Here is a 16,014-nt window from a genome sequence, read left to right on the forward strand (position 1 = left end):
GGGAGCTGAAATGTGTGAGTTCCAAGGCGTTCAGCAACCAAGGTACAACTTTATTGCATTCAGTATACCTAAGAAGAGCTTGGGACTTGCACAACTCACTTTGGATTCAATGAAAAAATTCCTTCCAGTAGCACCTTAAAGACCAACTAAGTTAGTTCTTGGTATGAGCTTTCGTGTGCATGCACACTTCTTCAGGTTTTGAGTCACCATCACTCAAAACCAATCACCCACCCCATATCACATACCACAGAATAATCTAACCTAACCTCTCCGGTAAATTCTCTCAAGAAGTTAGAGGAGAATCAAACCTCATCATTTTTTATTACAGCTACTGTACATATTTGAGAAACGTAGAGTAGCGAGTCTCTGCTGAATACTGCAGAGGTAAACTTTAGGCTTTGCTACTTCAGATGGCAGATGGCACACTATTGCACATATAAAGCCCGATGTCATGCAAATGAGCCTGCTCCAAAATGTTAGCTTTCTAATTGAAGGTTTTTGGGGTGTTTTTTAAACCAAGGAGCATTCAGACATGCAAACCCCCAGCAGCAGTGTGAAGTTGTTCAACAGATATCTGGCAAAAACCAAATTATAAAAATGGTTCATTTAACCATTAAGTAACGGTGTTTCCGTGCGCTGCTCCAGTTTGCCAGAAGCAGCTTAGTCATGCTGGCCACATGACCCAGAAGCTGTCTGTGGACAAATGCTGGCTCCCTCAGCCTATAGAGCGAGATGAGCGCCACAACCCCAGAGTCGTCCGCGACTAGACCTAACGGTCAGCGGCACCTTTACCTTTTATGCCTAATGCCAGTTGCCCTATCAATGTAGTAGCACAAACATGCCATCATGGCTGCTTCGAAGTTAAGAAAAAGGAGGTGGTGTCATGTCTGCTTTGGCCCTGATCATAAGACCTAAGTGACAAAATGGTGATTACTGGCAAAACGGCCAAGCAGCCCTATAATCCCCCAATGGCAACTCTACTCTTGGTTTTTATAGGTCGGATGAAGATGAGCAGGATGCATCGGCTCCAGCGCGAAAGAAGCGCAAGAGAAGTATGTGTCTTATTCCTTGAAACCTATCTGAGTGCTGGCCTTTTACATTAAAATAAGCAGCACCGGCAGCCTTAGCAAACTTAATATGCCTTCCTAACCTTTTACAGTAACGTTATATGTTGTTTAGTTAGTAAAATTCTAGCTAAAGTGTTGGTTTTTAATCCTGGCTTAGTTCCCTAATGCCAAACGGAGATGATGGAGGAGAGATAACCTTGCTGCTTCAACCAAACCTTTCATTTTAATTTCAGTGAATCTTCCTTCCGGAGGCCCATATGCTACAAGGTCTTATGTTACAAGGTCTTACCCTGTTATTGTGAATAGCAAGGTGATTTCAGTTACCGTAGCTAAGTTGCATACGTGAATTATCTAGCTTGGATCTTCTACATTTCCTGCTGGCCAGTGCTGCTGCCCCATTATGGAACCCTAGATTTTAATTCTAGAGAACAAGGCAGCTGCTTTTAAAAAACAACAACCCAGTGCCTGCCAGAAAGAAGAAGGAAGATTAATTTCTAGAGCTCTGCTGAGCAATAGCAATTTTAATCAAGTAACTGATGTTTACCACATCGTTGCTAAGGTGAAACAACTATTTTGGTTTTCTGATTTTAAAGGTAAACTTTTGCCTCCTAATTCAAAATTAAGTGAATCATAGTAAAGGGCCAATCCCGGAAGTTTATCAGAAATAAATCTTGCTTTAATGGGGCCCTTGCTTGGGGTGAACAGTGGTTTAGAAATATATTTATAAATAATTTAATGTCAAATACAGAACATAATTGTATTGATTTATTTGGATTTTTAGCCTAATCTTAGTGAGCCCCAGTATACATAAAAAGATAACAGGAATAGTTACATAGCATAGGTGTCTGCTGTCAGGATAATAGCACCACTCAAATTAAAATCCTGGTTTCTTAGCTCTAGTATTGAAATCAGATTATCACAGAGGAATATCTAAACTGTTAGTCTGGACACTCATAAGTTCTGTAACAAAGTTGAACATTAGAATTATCACAAAGTAAAGGTAAAGGTACCCCTGCCCATACGGGCCAGTCGTGTCCGACTCTAGGGTTGTGCGCCCATCTCACTTAAGAGGCCGGGGGCCAGCGCTGTCCGGAGACACTTCCAGGTCACGTGGCCAGCGTGACGAAGCTGCTCTGGCGAGCCGGCACCAGAGCAGCATACGGAAACGCCGTTTACCTTCCCGCTATAAAGCGGTACCTATTTATCTACTTGCACTTAATTGTGCTTTCGAACTGCTAGGTGGGCAGGAGCTGGGACCGAAGACGGGAGCTCACCCCGCCGCAGGGATTCGAACCGTCGACCATACAATCAGCAGGTCCTACGCACTGAGGTTTTACCCACAGCGCCACCCGCGTCCCAGAATTATCACATATGGGCAAGCTAAAAATCAATTTATCCCAGTCTCCAGCTGTAGTCAGCCATCTGCTTTGTGGATACTCATGCAAAGGAAAGTTAAAACACTAGAAAGTCAACTGGGCTTTCAGAGCATCCTTTGATAGTGAATTTGGTTTATCCTGAACTCACAAGGAAAATTTTCTGGTACACTGAAAATGCATATTTTGTGCTGTATTTCAGTATGGAAGGAACATAGGAAGCAGACTTATTCCAGGTTCGACTTCATGCCCATAGTGTCCACTTTCGTAGCAGCTTTCCAGGGTCTCTGGAAAAATCTTTCTTGCCTCACCACTACAATGAGTCCTCACAACCATTTATTTAATTAATTGCTAAAAACCAAGCTATAAGTTTCCGGAAATACTCAACTCTTAAAGGTAGACAGGCTTTCTTTGAAGACAAGACAAGAACAGAGAGCAATTAGGCATGATGGGGGGGGGGGAATGTTCACCTCATAATTTTGTAGCTCAAAGTAATTTTGGTTATACCCATTTCAACTGTGCCACCACTATTATCCCCCTTCTCCTCATCTTAATTTATTACCGCCCTTCACCCTAAGATCCCAGGATGGGTTACAACAATTTCAAAATACAACTTGAAGCATATCCTACTGCATTGTGGGCAATATGAGCAAGCAAGGGATCAACTGATCAAACTCTTACTGGCAAATTTGCCCGGAAAATCCGAAGCCTCCCATATTAAATATCTTTTGGAAGACAGGTCAAATGGTATTACACTGGCCATGGCAAAGTTTCTACCTGAGGTTATAAGAAACAAAGATCATTATGCCCTAGATAAAACAAAATGACTGCCTTGGTTTCTTCCATCTGTCTGTCTGGTCGTTTTAACTGTATCTAGTTTTGAAATTGTTTTGTGGGTCTTTGGACCGCAATAAAGATTTGAATTTGAATATAACTTCAAAAACAGTTTTAAAACCAATTATACTTCATTAGACAAAGTAGATGCAATGTCGGGAATATGAGTGGACTACCTTTTGGCCTGCATGCATGACCCCCCCTCCCCTTCTTTCCCCAATCCAAGTCTAGAAAGAAACTGCTCTCAAGCAAAGTTTTAGAGGAATGTGGGAAATTTGCACACAGCTTTTTGCAAACCAACCAATTTGTTCTCTCTCACACCAATATGGCATCACTTCCGGGGTTAAAATGAGTAATCATTTACTGCTCATTATAATCAAAATGCTCAAGTCTTGTACAATAATCCATATTTGAGGAACGCAATATAGCTAATGGGGAAAGTGCCTTAGAAAAAACACACACTTTGTTCTGTTTTTAATCCTTACCAATACAACAGCTTGCTTCTGAAGGTCAATACAGATTACACAAGAAGGGCAATTATCAGAGTTATATACTTGGAGACCTGCCGTAGAAAGGTACCATCTTCCCTCAGTAAGCAGGTGATAAGATTCTGCCCTTACAAGTTCACAAAGCAAATATTTATTCTGAATTTGCTAAATCCTGGGCATCTTGCCCTGAAAAAAAATGTATTATTATCATTATCAGCCAACATTTAATACCTTTTTTTTTTTTTAATGTTAGAGATTTTAAGTATCAGGCTGTACAAGTTATGCTGCTTCCAGGCACTCTACTCAAAACAAACTGTAGTAATAATCTAACTATTGTAAGTACGTTAGCAAGCCAAGTTACTATCCTAAGACAAAGGTTCACATTATTATGACTTCATTTGGCCTGAAATGAGCAACATTCCTTCTGAAATGGGTGCTGCGTGTAGCTATATCCACTTACCAACTTGCTTGAGATGAGGGCCCCTGCTGAGCATGACACAAGCAATCTCCCAGAACTCTAGAGATACTGACCTGGGCTTTGAAGCAGGAAGAAACAGTGAGAGAGATTCATGCTGTTTCTGCTTGCTCCAAAACCCCATTGTAGCAAAGCTCTCTCTGGCATATAAAGAAGGGTTTGGAAGAAGGAAAAAGGGAAATGCTAAATTACAGCAGGCTGCTGATGCTCCATTATAAACAAATCTATGTATTATAAACCCCTCAATTTACTGGCACAATTTCACTCATACATGATTGAAATTGCGCAACTCAAATCCCAAACAAGGCAGAGAACTTAAAAGTTATTTTTCTTCTAGGTTCACTTGGGTTTAGCTCTTTAGCTCTGGAAGGCTCAGGGATGCTATGTCTCCCTCCCCCCACCCACTCCCTAGCTATGGGGTGGCTCCAAGGGTTTGAATATATGTTATTTTCATGTATATATGGAACCCTTAGAACAGTGTTAGAAACTCAGATATATAATCTAGGCGCCAAATGGCTCCTTAAACCAAGGGTTACAGTTGCCAAAACGGAATGTCTAGTTGCCGTTTTGGCTCTAAAGTCTTATTTATCAAATGATGAATTGACTATGATTGATTATCAGTTAAACATCTGACTAGTTCATATGACAACCCTGAGCTAGGTTAAGAACTTTGAAAACTTAATGAAAAGTCACTTGATCCAGCGACAGTCCACATATATACTGACTTTTTCCGACCTCCTTTTCTTAAAAGTGACTGTTCCTGCTGCACAGAAAAAGCATTTTGGTTCCAGAAATTCATTCCAATTGTATAGATAAACTATAACTGATAGAATTCTACAGAATGGGGTACTAGTGTGTGAAAACAGTCCAGATCCAATGATCACCAGGCATGCACCTCCCGATAATGGAGGTGTGAGGCACCATCCTGGCACTCAGGCATTTTCACCTGGTCCAAAGTGGTCCAAAGCCAGGTGCAAAATGCACCTGACTAATTTTGAACACTGCCTTAGAACAAAACTGCTGTGTAAGGTGAGGGACTACTGTACTTCAATTTAGAAGATGGTGATTTTCTAACTGTGAACTGATAGTCTATTCTGTGAATAGATTGTTGCTTCAAATGTCAACACCTCCTGATATCAAAACCATAATAAATACAGTGGTACCTCGGGTTAAGACCTTAATTCATTCTGGAGGTCCGTTCTTAACCTGAAACTGTTCTTAAAACCTGACGTACCACTTTAGCTAATGGGGCCTCCTGCTGCAGCCGCCGTGCGATTTCTGTTCTCATCCTGAAGCAAAGTTCTTAACCTGAGGTACTATTTCTGGCTTAGCAGAGTCTAACCTGAAGTGCCTGTAACCCAAGGTACCACTGTATTATCCAACTGTTTAAGTGAGGGGCGGGGAACCTAATTAGGCCCACCAGTCCTCCCCATTTGGCCCATGAGACCATTTTGACCAGGCCACACCCACCTGATCTATATCAGACATCATGTATGACATCAGATGTAGGGAAGGTAACTGCAGGGTTGGTTAAAACAGTGTTTGCAGCTGATCAATAGTGTTTGCAAATCATAGGGCAATATATCACTTTGAGGGGAGCTTGATCCTCAGAAGTCCAGTTCAAAGTGATGCAGAAAGATAGTCCAGTGTCATTATAATGTCAGGTGACTGACAAGTGAGCAGCTCCAGCCATCATATACATGGCCCATCAGGGTAGGGGAAGAGAAAAGCCTATCCTACCAGGCTACTAAGGAAATGCCGCGTTCCCTCTTCCGCATCTTACCTTGACAAATTCACCCATTGCTCCCCAAAGCAACAAGAAGCTAGTTAGTTTCCTTCCCTGACCCTGAAAAATGAAAGTTAATGGAACTTGGACAAAAATGTTTTTTTGTATTCCTAAAGGAAAGCAGTTGCTTTGGTTTCTACCTTACCTTCTAAGAATATCCAGTTATTCACCATTTAGCCCAGTAGCAAGTGCTGCAAACAGTTGCTCTTGAGAGTCGCATAGGATTTTATAAACTCTATAAACGCTGCCTTGTGCTTTGACAACAACCTGCTTAACACAAATCCCAGACTCAAAAGAGGTTTATAGCGTAGCTGCCACCTTAAAGGGGGACCCGATTGTCAAGTTTCTGTTGACACAGCAAGACTATGTACATTAGCTGAGAAACAAGTTCCGCCCCCACATGAGAATGCCTTTAGGCTATCCATACACTAGCCTCCTGATCTTTGAGCCACCAACAGCTGGCTCAGCCAGTGCTAGCCTCTTCCTCCACCCCCAATGCAAATAGGAACCTGTGTAATTTTCCCACAGTCATTAGACATCTGACGTGCAATGAAAACACAGTTGCCCACCAGGCACACACCAGCAACACTGGCACATAAGCTTGCTGAAAAGTCTGCAGAATTCAAAGGTTCACGTTCTGACCTAGGCAAATGAAACACATTTCTCCTTAATTTCACTTTCGTCTTATGGTTGATTTTGTTTGCTCAATGTGGTTTATAAATTGAGAGGCGCTAGAAGTTACCTGCTGAGTTTTGCAGCACAAGCAACTCCTCTCTGACATGGGAGGAGTAGCAAAATGCAACACCTCCCAGGCAGCAGTATGCAACACCATTAACAAGGAGTCTGCATGTTACCTCTCCATCTGGAACCTACCGTATTTTTCGATCCATAGGGCACACCTAGTTTTCAGAGGGGGAAATCAAGGAAAAAAATATGACCCCCCCCCCAATCTCTGTGCACTCCTCCCAGAACTTTTCCCTGCTTTTGCGGGAAGTGGGGGAATTCCCCCATCTCCCACAAAGCCCACAGGAGCCATGCACCCTTTAAGGAGCGCACGGCTCCTGCGGGCTTTTCGACCAGGAGGGAGAAGGGACTGACATGGCCCGCTGCACTCCAAAGGCTTGAGGCTTCCGGGACAGCTTTTGTAGCCTCCGGAGGGCAGCGGGGTGGAGGCACCCTGCTGCCCTGCAGAGGCTTTGCGCAGCTAACCCCAAGCTAGAAGAGCGAGACGGAGCGTTCCGCAGCGCTCCATCTCCCTGTTCTGGCTTTGGGCTTAGCCGCACAGCCTGCATTTGCTCTATAGGACGCACACACATTTCCCCTTAATTTTTGAAGGGGAAAAAGTGTGTCCTATAGAGCAAAAAAATATGGTAGTTTGGTTTATAATACAGTGGTACCTCTGGATACGAACGGGATCCTTTCTGGAGCCCCGTTCGCATCCAGAAGCAAACGTAACTAGTGATGGCACATCTGCGCGCATGCGTCGCTTTTCGCCGCTTCTGCGAATGACGTCATAGGGAAACTTCACTCCATAGGGAAATTAAAATTATAGAACTCCAGTATTTAATTTACAGCGGTACCTCTAGATGCGAATGGGTCTGAGATAGTTCATTTGGTAGAGTACAAGACTCTCAATTTCAGCATCATGGGTTCAAGTCCCATGTTAAGATTCCTGCATTGCATGGGTGACCGTCATCTGCCCCTCCAACTCTACAATGCTATGATCTGGCAGGGTTTGTGGGACCCTGCTCTGGTCCTTCTTTTCTTCAGCTCAATAACTACAAACAATCTCTCAACATTGCTTTTCAGGCTCCTGCTTCCTTGGCCCCATTCCTTTACTCACTTGCCCCTTGACCAGGTTTCTTAGCACTCCTTTGGCCCTCCTCCCCATAATAGCACACAGCCATTCCTGACCTTAAGAATGATGCAGTTTCTTCAGAGATTCCCTGCTGCTTCCCTTTTCGATACAACACGATATCTTTATTGTCACTGTCCCATGCAGGACAATGAAATTGAAAAACTACATAAAACTACATAAAACTGCATAAAAACTACATTAAAACTACATTAAAATGACACAAAGCATTCAAAAACCCCTAAAAACCGCATGCCTCCATCATTAGCCTCAATTCTTCCCTTCTGGCTATCCCCCCTTAGTTCATTGACTATTCACTGGCCTTTCCCAAAGTTCAAGATTCCATTTCAACTGTGCAGCATCGTTTCATAGGAGAGGATGCAAATGTTTTCTCAGAATTGTTATGATGGTACCACACTCATAGTCATTCTAAATAGCCCAAGTCCTGCATGCTTCAGAAACAGTATTTTTCTGTGCATGCTCAACCTCTTTAGCATTAGGAGAAGGCTTGCTATGGTCCCTTCAATTAAGGAGACTCAGCAGAGTTCTCTTCCATAGTCCCCACTCCTCCTCATCAACTCTAAGATACAGTGGATTGATATTTGATGCTTATCTTGGTTTAATTGCATGTCAAAGTACATTTGATAAGATAAGAAAAAAGCATTTGGCATTCATTGCCCTGGAGAGGCCCTTTCAAGGAAGGCTGCCTGCCACTACTGATCTTTTCAGGGAGAAATGCTTCAAATGAACCCCATAAACCTCCAGAACTCAATCTGAAATCTCATTGGCTTTATAGATCAATTCTATGTATGTTTTATTCATAAGTGCCCCTGTTGTATTCAGTGGAGCTTACTCCCACAAGTGGATAGGGTTGGGGCCCGCACCCATACACATGGATCACAGTCTAGGATAGATGAAAGCAGTGTAAGTACCGTGGAATTAACACACAATACAATCAATTATGTTCTCCTTTCAAGGCAATTTAACAGTTCTGCCCTACAGTGACTTTTTGTCTCAGCCAAAGCCAATCAATTTATTTAGCATCTGTACAGCCAATCAATTTCTTGTACTATGTAGGCCCTCTAAATGATATCAAGGGAAACTGATTTTCTGACTAGCTATTCATTAGCTGAAGCACTTGTACTACATTAGGGGATCTGGTTTATTCAGTTCACAAGGAGCAGGCGGCAGGTGGCAGCGGGGGGGAGGGGGGATGCAGAGACGTCAAAGGCATGCAACAACAAACGCAAAATATTTTTTTTTATTCCACTAAAAGCCACATCAATTACCCACATTTGTAAGCTCCACCCACATTCGAGGTTCATGTTAACTAGAGTACAATAATCCCATGGCACATATGTTTTAATGCCCCTCCACAATGATAACATGGAAACACTAAATAAATAAATAAATCAGTGCATGTTTAATAACTCCCAGAAGATAACAGGCATCTTTTCAGTATTGTTTCATAGCCGTGAGGGACATGCTACAGAGGGAAGTGAGGCCAAGTGTGTTGCTTTCTTTTCTCAAAGGAAAACATTACTACGCAAGACTATTGGTGTCCCTGGAATTCTTAAGTGGAAATTGTTCGTATATTGCTTTTATGCATATCCCCGTCACTGCAACAAATAGCAGCACAGTAAGCATGTAACTAAGACAACTAACTCATTCACAGAAAAACATGTGGCAACAGCATGGCATTAGCACACTAGCATAGCAAACTCAGAAGGAAGGATGGTCAGAATGTTCATACTTCTGTGATTCCTAATCATTCCTACCAATATACAAGGCAATCCAAAGAACTAGAAAATTAGAATTATTTTCCTTGTTCAAACAAGTGATGAAATCCTTCCAGAGCTTGTCAGTGAAAATCTATGAAGAGCACTGCATATAATTAAAATGCACTACATAAATGCAAATTATTGTAATCCATATTTGTAATGTTAACATACAAATGAGATAAGCCATTGCAACTTGATTAAAACAGAGTACTAAAGGTTGATGTGCCTTGTAGACGTGGTGCAGGTGATACCAGGGTCATGCCCAAGTTACTACCATCTCTCACACGCTTCACATGCAAACATGGGCTAGAATCATGATTTACTACTACATTAATATTGCATATGGCACATGAGCAACAAGGGTTACCACATATTTTCTGGAAGGGATCTTATGCTTTAGGTAGAAGCACATTGTGTAGAATTTCAATCACAGCCAATGTGAACCTATTTTACTTACAAGAACTCTCACCTTGGACTGAATGCTCATGAACATGTGCAGAGCACCTTTCAGGCTTTAAATTTTCTTCATCTGGCAAGCAGTTAAGATACTAAAACAGAATCATTAGTGGCCAGTACAATCATCAGAATGTACAGTGGTGTCCAAACTTTTTTCAAAGAGGGCCAGATTTGATGAAGTGAAGGGCCGTGAGGGCCAACCAAAGAAATGAAGATGTTGAGCTTTTTTTTATTATTTTACCCCAAAGTTGTTGAGATTTTTTTAGGATTGAAGTTGTTGAGGGTTTTTTTTTTAGGATTTAACTCCAGGAAATAAACTGCCACAGGGGCCGGATTAAACCGACTGGCAGGCCAGATTAGGCCCCCAAAACGGACTTTACACATGCCTGGTTTCAGAGGATATCTTATCCAATTTTTAACTGTGCAGCTCCAAAATGACGATTTAAATTTCTACTTTTTTGTATTTGTTAATATATTTTTAGGATGTCATATAAACTGTTTGCAGATTTCACTAACATATGATGCAGTATATAAATTGCCTAAACCAATAAATGATACAGAAGCTTCTTGGATGGCTTTTACTCACTGCAAGCAATAAAGCAAGGAATTGTTTGCTGCCCTTTTGCAACTGCTTTCGAGTACTTTCAACTTGTTTATAGTCGCAAGACAATTGCTTTATTCAGGATGGTGAGTTGAGTTCAGTAGGAACCAAAACTTGGGAGAGTATCTCCAGAGTTAAGGTACCTGCATTTTGGATCTATACGCTATGCAGAAGATAATTTTGTGCTAGCTGAAGTGAAGTAGTGTGGACAATGGAGGAACAGCATTAGTACTTTTGAAGATAGCGTGTGCTCTAGGTTTTTTCCAGGGATTATAACCTCAGGAGCTGCCCAAATTGTTCTTAGGATCTTCTGCCTACTAGAAGTACCAAAGAACATAAGAAGAGCCTGCTAGATCAGGCCACCAAGTCCATCACCCTATTCTCACAATGGCCCATCTCTTTTAAAGCCATTCAATTTGGAAGCTATCACTACTTTCTGAGGGAGCGAGTTCCAGGATTAAAAGGATTTCCTTTTGTCCGCCCTGAATCTTCCAACATTTAATTAGTTACTTGCAAAGTGTACAGTGGTACCTCGGGTTACATATGCTTCAGGTTACACACTCCACAAACCCAGAAAGAGTGCTTCAGGTTAAGAACTTTGCTTCAGGATAAGAACAGAAATCGGGCTCTGGCGGCGCGGCAGCAGCAGGAGGCCCCATTAGCTAAAGTGGTGCTTCAGGTTAAGAACAGTTTCAGGTTAAGAACGGACCTCCGGAATGAATTAAGTACTTAACCTGAGGTACCACTGTATTTATGACTAGAGTCTAAACCTAGATGCTAGGTGGTGTGCTCCACGCAACTTACTGGGACACTTCTATATATGCATGTGATCACAGTGAGAACCTGGTGGTGCTTCCCCCACCAGGGGGAGGAAGGAGTTAAGTGGAGTGATTCACAACAGTAATATAGCAACAGCCATGGCCAAGAAGCCTTTGCAGTAGACAGTCTGATCCTGTGGACTAGCATCTTTAATAGTCAAGCAACTCCTGGAGCTGTTTTATAGCAACTTCTGCCTCTGGAGTAGAAAGCCTAGAAACTATCCACTTCTTAAGAAAGCACACCCATTGCACACTTAAAACCCACGACTTTGCCCAAAGAGTCCTGGGAACTGCAACCTCTTATGGGTGCTAGGAATGTATTAGGGGGAAGCTACAGTTCCCTGGATTCTTTGGGGAAAGTCATGTGGTTCAAGTGTGTGGTGTACGTCTGCCCTCAATTTTCAATAGCCAAGGACAAAAGTCTCTGCAGCTGAATTGGAGAAATACTTTTGTGGGTTGCCATCTTCAACATCAGTGGTCCCTTTAACCCTCTGGCTGCACCTTTCTCGAGAGACCTGGTGTCACCAAGTGCCATGGTCCACAAGAATACAATACCCCCTTCTCTGCCATTTCCCTCATATCACACCTTCCAACAGATTTTAACTAAAAGCAGCCCTGAGAGCTAATCTTGGCTAAAAAGCAAGATATAAATTTCATATACGACAGCAGAAAAGCATCGAGGCTGCAATCGTATGCATCCTAAGATGGAAGCAATACATTAAGGACCCACAGATATATGCAAGGCACACTTTACAAAGCAACCACGCATCAGGCAAGTGCTTGTACACCAAGCACAAAAATGAGCAATTTTCTTATCTGATTATTGCAACTGAAAACAGCCAACGCCACAAAGAGGTTGTAGAATACCAAAGCAAAAAGAAGAGAAGCTACGAAATGCTTCTTTCTACTTGGGTGTTCAAACACAGAAAAAGAAGATGGATCATATCTTCTGCGTCAAGCAGAGCAGGAGACTCTTCATATGAAAGATTCCTGCACTGCAAGGGGTTGGGCTAGATGACCCTTGGTGTCCCTTCTGACACCCTCTGAAGCTCACTCTGGGCCAGTTCCCATCTCTTAGCCTACCTCCCAGGGTTGTCATTAAGGATGAAACGGGGAGGAGGAGAGCCATGTCCCCCCCCCACCTCCCTCGGAATATAAAGGTGTTATATAAATGCATTAAACAAGCTGCATATGTACACACAAACACGCAATCATATCTATATCTCCCAGGGTAGCTCTGTTGGTTAGAGCGCGGTGCTGACGGACGCCAAGGTGGCATTTCCCATCCCCTTATGGGGGCAGCGGGCTTATTCTTGCGGGTTGAACTAGATGACCCTCAGGGGATCCCTCTCCCCAAACCCCACCAATTCTGTGCTATACAATACAATGCATTAAAAATAAAAAAAGGCCAGGTTTTCAATCTCGACTCAGAGGGACCAGATGCCAGAAACTGTCTGGCTCCCTCCCTCCCTCCACCCCCAGGGAGCCCACCACAGGGTAGCTCTGTTGGTTAGAGCGCGCAAGGTGGCACTTTCCATCCCCTTATGGTGGCAGCGGGCTTATTCTTGCGGGCTGGACTAGATGACCCTCGGGGGATCCCTCTCCCCAAACTCCACCAATTCTGTGCTATACAATACAATGCATTTCCCCCCCCCCCAAAAAAGCCAGGTTTTCAATCTCAACTCAGAGGGACCCGATGCCCAAGCCAGGGGTGCGTCCCATAAACTGTCCGGCTCACTCCCTCCCTCCGCCACCCACCCCCAGGGAGCCCCCCACCCACCTCCCTCGGAATATAAAGGTGTTATATAAACGCGTTAAACAAGCTGCATATCTACACACAAACACGCAATTATATCTATATCTCCCAGGGTAGCTTTGTTGGTTAGAGCGCGGTGCTGACGGACGCCAAGGTGGCATTTCCCATCCCCTTATGGGGGCAGCGGGCTTATTCTTGCGGGCTGGACTAGATGACCCTCGGAGGTTCCCTCTCCCGCAACTCTGTGCAATACAATACAATGCATTATTTTTTTTTTTAAAGCCAGGTTTTAAATCCCAAGCGAGGGGCGCATCCCGGAAACTGTCCGGCTCCCTCCCTCCCTCCCTCCGCCCCCCACCCACCCCCATCCCCCCGTTTTCCTCACCCGGGTGGGTCATGGGGTGGACGTCGTTCCCGGACCCCCCAGCATAGTTGTAGATGACGGCGGCGGAGGCCTCCTTGGCGGCGGCCACGGCAATCTTCTCGGCGAAGGTGCAGCCGCCTCCGCGCTGGATGAGGGCGACCCACGGGGTGGGCGGCGGCGGGCTGCTGAAGTTGGTGAGCGGGCTGCAGGCGTTGGCCGCCCCGGGCCCTTCGGGGGCCACCACCAGCCCGGCCGCCCGGCGCAGGGGGGAGTCCTGCCCGAAGATGCCGCTCTCGCCCACGTTCCAGTAGCTCTCGTTGCTGCCGGGCATCCTCCACGACACGTTCAGCCACGCCGTCCACACCGACTGGGCAGAAGCCCCGTGGCGGAGGCTGCCGGGGCCGCCGCCGCCGCCGCCGGCCAGGAGCAGCGCCAAGAAGGCCCACGAGGAATGCCGCCACATCGCCTCAGAGGAGACCCGCCGCACCACGGAGAAAGAGACGACGCGGGGGGGGGGGGGGACAGGGACAACAACAACAACCACGCTGCCGCCGCCGTTTGCCTCAGGCGAGCGACTGGCCGGACTGCCGCGCTCTTTACCTGAGCCCATTCCCCGCCCATTTCTGGAGGGCGGGGAATTCGAGGGGAGGGGCGGGGCACGGTGGACGGGAGCGGGGGGTAGGAGAGACAGACACGCCCCTCCACACTCCTCCTCCTCCTCCTCCGCGGCCGGCCAGGGAGGCGCACGTGCGCGCAGGCGCGCCGCCGGGTTCGAGCGCTGGCGCCGCCGCCGCCGCCGCCGCCGCCGCGTCCCGAACCTTTGTCCCGGGATCGAAGCGCGTGGTTGGTATCAGTAGAACTCAATAAAAATGCCTAAGTAACTGAAGTTCCGTACACACACACACACACACACACACCCCAACAAGAGATCTGTAGTCTCATGCTGTGTGGACTGATCTATTCCACAAGTTATCTTGCAGGAACCTACTAGTAAAAGCTGTCACAGTGTCCGTTCCAAAACCAAAGCGTTCCAAAACCAAGGTGCGCTTTCCCGTAGAAAGTAATGCAAAACGGATTAATGCATTCCAGACTTTTAAAAACAACCCCTAAAACAGCAATTTAACATGAATTTTACTATCTAAAAAGACGGTTGATCCATAAAATGAAAGCAATAAACATTGTACAGTGGTACCTCAGGTTAAGTACTTAATTCGTTCCGGAGGTCTGTTCTTAACCACTTTAGCTAATGGGGCTTCCCGCTGATGCTGCCTGTTTCTCATCCTGTTCTGTTTTCATCCTGAAGCAAAGTTCTTAACCTAAAGCACTATTTCTGGGTTAGCGGAGTCTGTAACTTGAAGCGTATGTAACCTGAAGCGTATGTAACCCGAGGTACCACTGTACAAAGTTAAAAATGAACAATTAAGGAATTTACAATAACACAAAATATTATAATAAACTGTGTGCTCTTAAGATTGTCATCTGTTGTTCCAATGGCGAGTCGGGGAGGGTGGGGCAACGACATGCTTCAGCCTGAGGGTGGGGGTCATAGCTGTCAACTTTTCCTTTTTCTTGCAAGGAATCCTATTCGGAATGAGGGAATTTCCCTTTAAAAAAGGGAAACGTTGACAGCTATGGTGGAGGTAGGGGCTAGGATTGCAGTCTTAGCAGCCCAAGTTTTAGCAATTTACTCAAGAGTAAGTCCCACTGATTTATGTTAGATGTAGGTTGCCTTGCAGTGCTTTGCTCACCTGGTTTGGGAGTTAGTCCCACTTACCCATGTAAGGGGGAGGGGAATAGAATTGCATTGTCACTGTTTCATGTTATTGCTTGTTTGTTTCTTTATTCATTTGTCTGGCCAAAGCCATTTCAAAATTGTGCGTGTGTGTAAAATATAAACAAAACAAAATACACCACACAGTTAAAATAAGGCAATTTGTCATATACAGTCATATCTCGGGTTGAATGTGCTTCGGGATGAGCACATTCGAGTTGTGCTCCGCGGCAACCTGGAAGTAACGGAGCGTGTTACTTCCGGATTTCGCCACTTGCGCATGCGCAGATGCTCAAAATGATGTCATGTGCATGCGCAGAAGTGCCGAAACGTGATCCGCGCACACACAGACGCGCGGACACGGGTTACATTTGCTTCTAGATGTGAATGGGGCTCCGGAATGGATCCCGTTCGCATCTAGAGGTACCACTGTAATAGTTTGCTACCCTGAAGAATTTAACCTATCATCCCCACAAACGTTCCTCCTTAAAATTGCTACTCTCAAATTGCTAAACAGGCCACTTTTTCAGAAGTGTAGGGGGACCTGTTGCTTAATGAAAAATTAATTAGATACCCAATCAATCTCCCA

The 16,014-nt window shown here is 44.7% G+C and overlaps 1 protein-coding gene across 1 annotated transcript in view; it reads right to left on the reverse strand.

The window, feature by feature from the left end:
* The window catches only part of RNF128 (ring finger protein 128), a 37,372-nt gene extending 23,183 nt beyond the window's left edge, over positions 1 to 14,189 (reverse strand). Inside the window, exon 1 of the mRNA XM_081848101.1 lies at positions 13,676 to 14,189. Coding sequence (XP_081704227.1) covers positions 13,676 to 14,117 — 442 coding nt within the window. The 5' untranslated portion in view covers positions 14,118 to 14,189. The remainder of the gene's footprint in view (positions 1 to 13,675) is intronic.
* Positions 14,190 to 16,014: the final 1,825 nt, after the last annotated feature.

This window comes from Podarcis erhardii (assembly GCF_964252035.2).
Source record: "Podarcis erhardii genome assembly, chromosome: Z".
Lineage (NCBI taxonomy): Eukaryota > Metazoa > Chordata > Lepidosauria > Squamata > Lacertidae > Podarcis > Podarcis erhardii.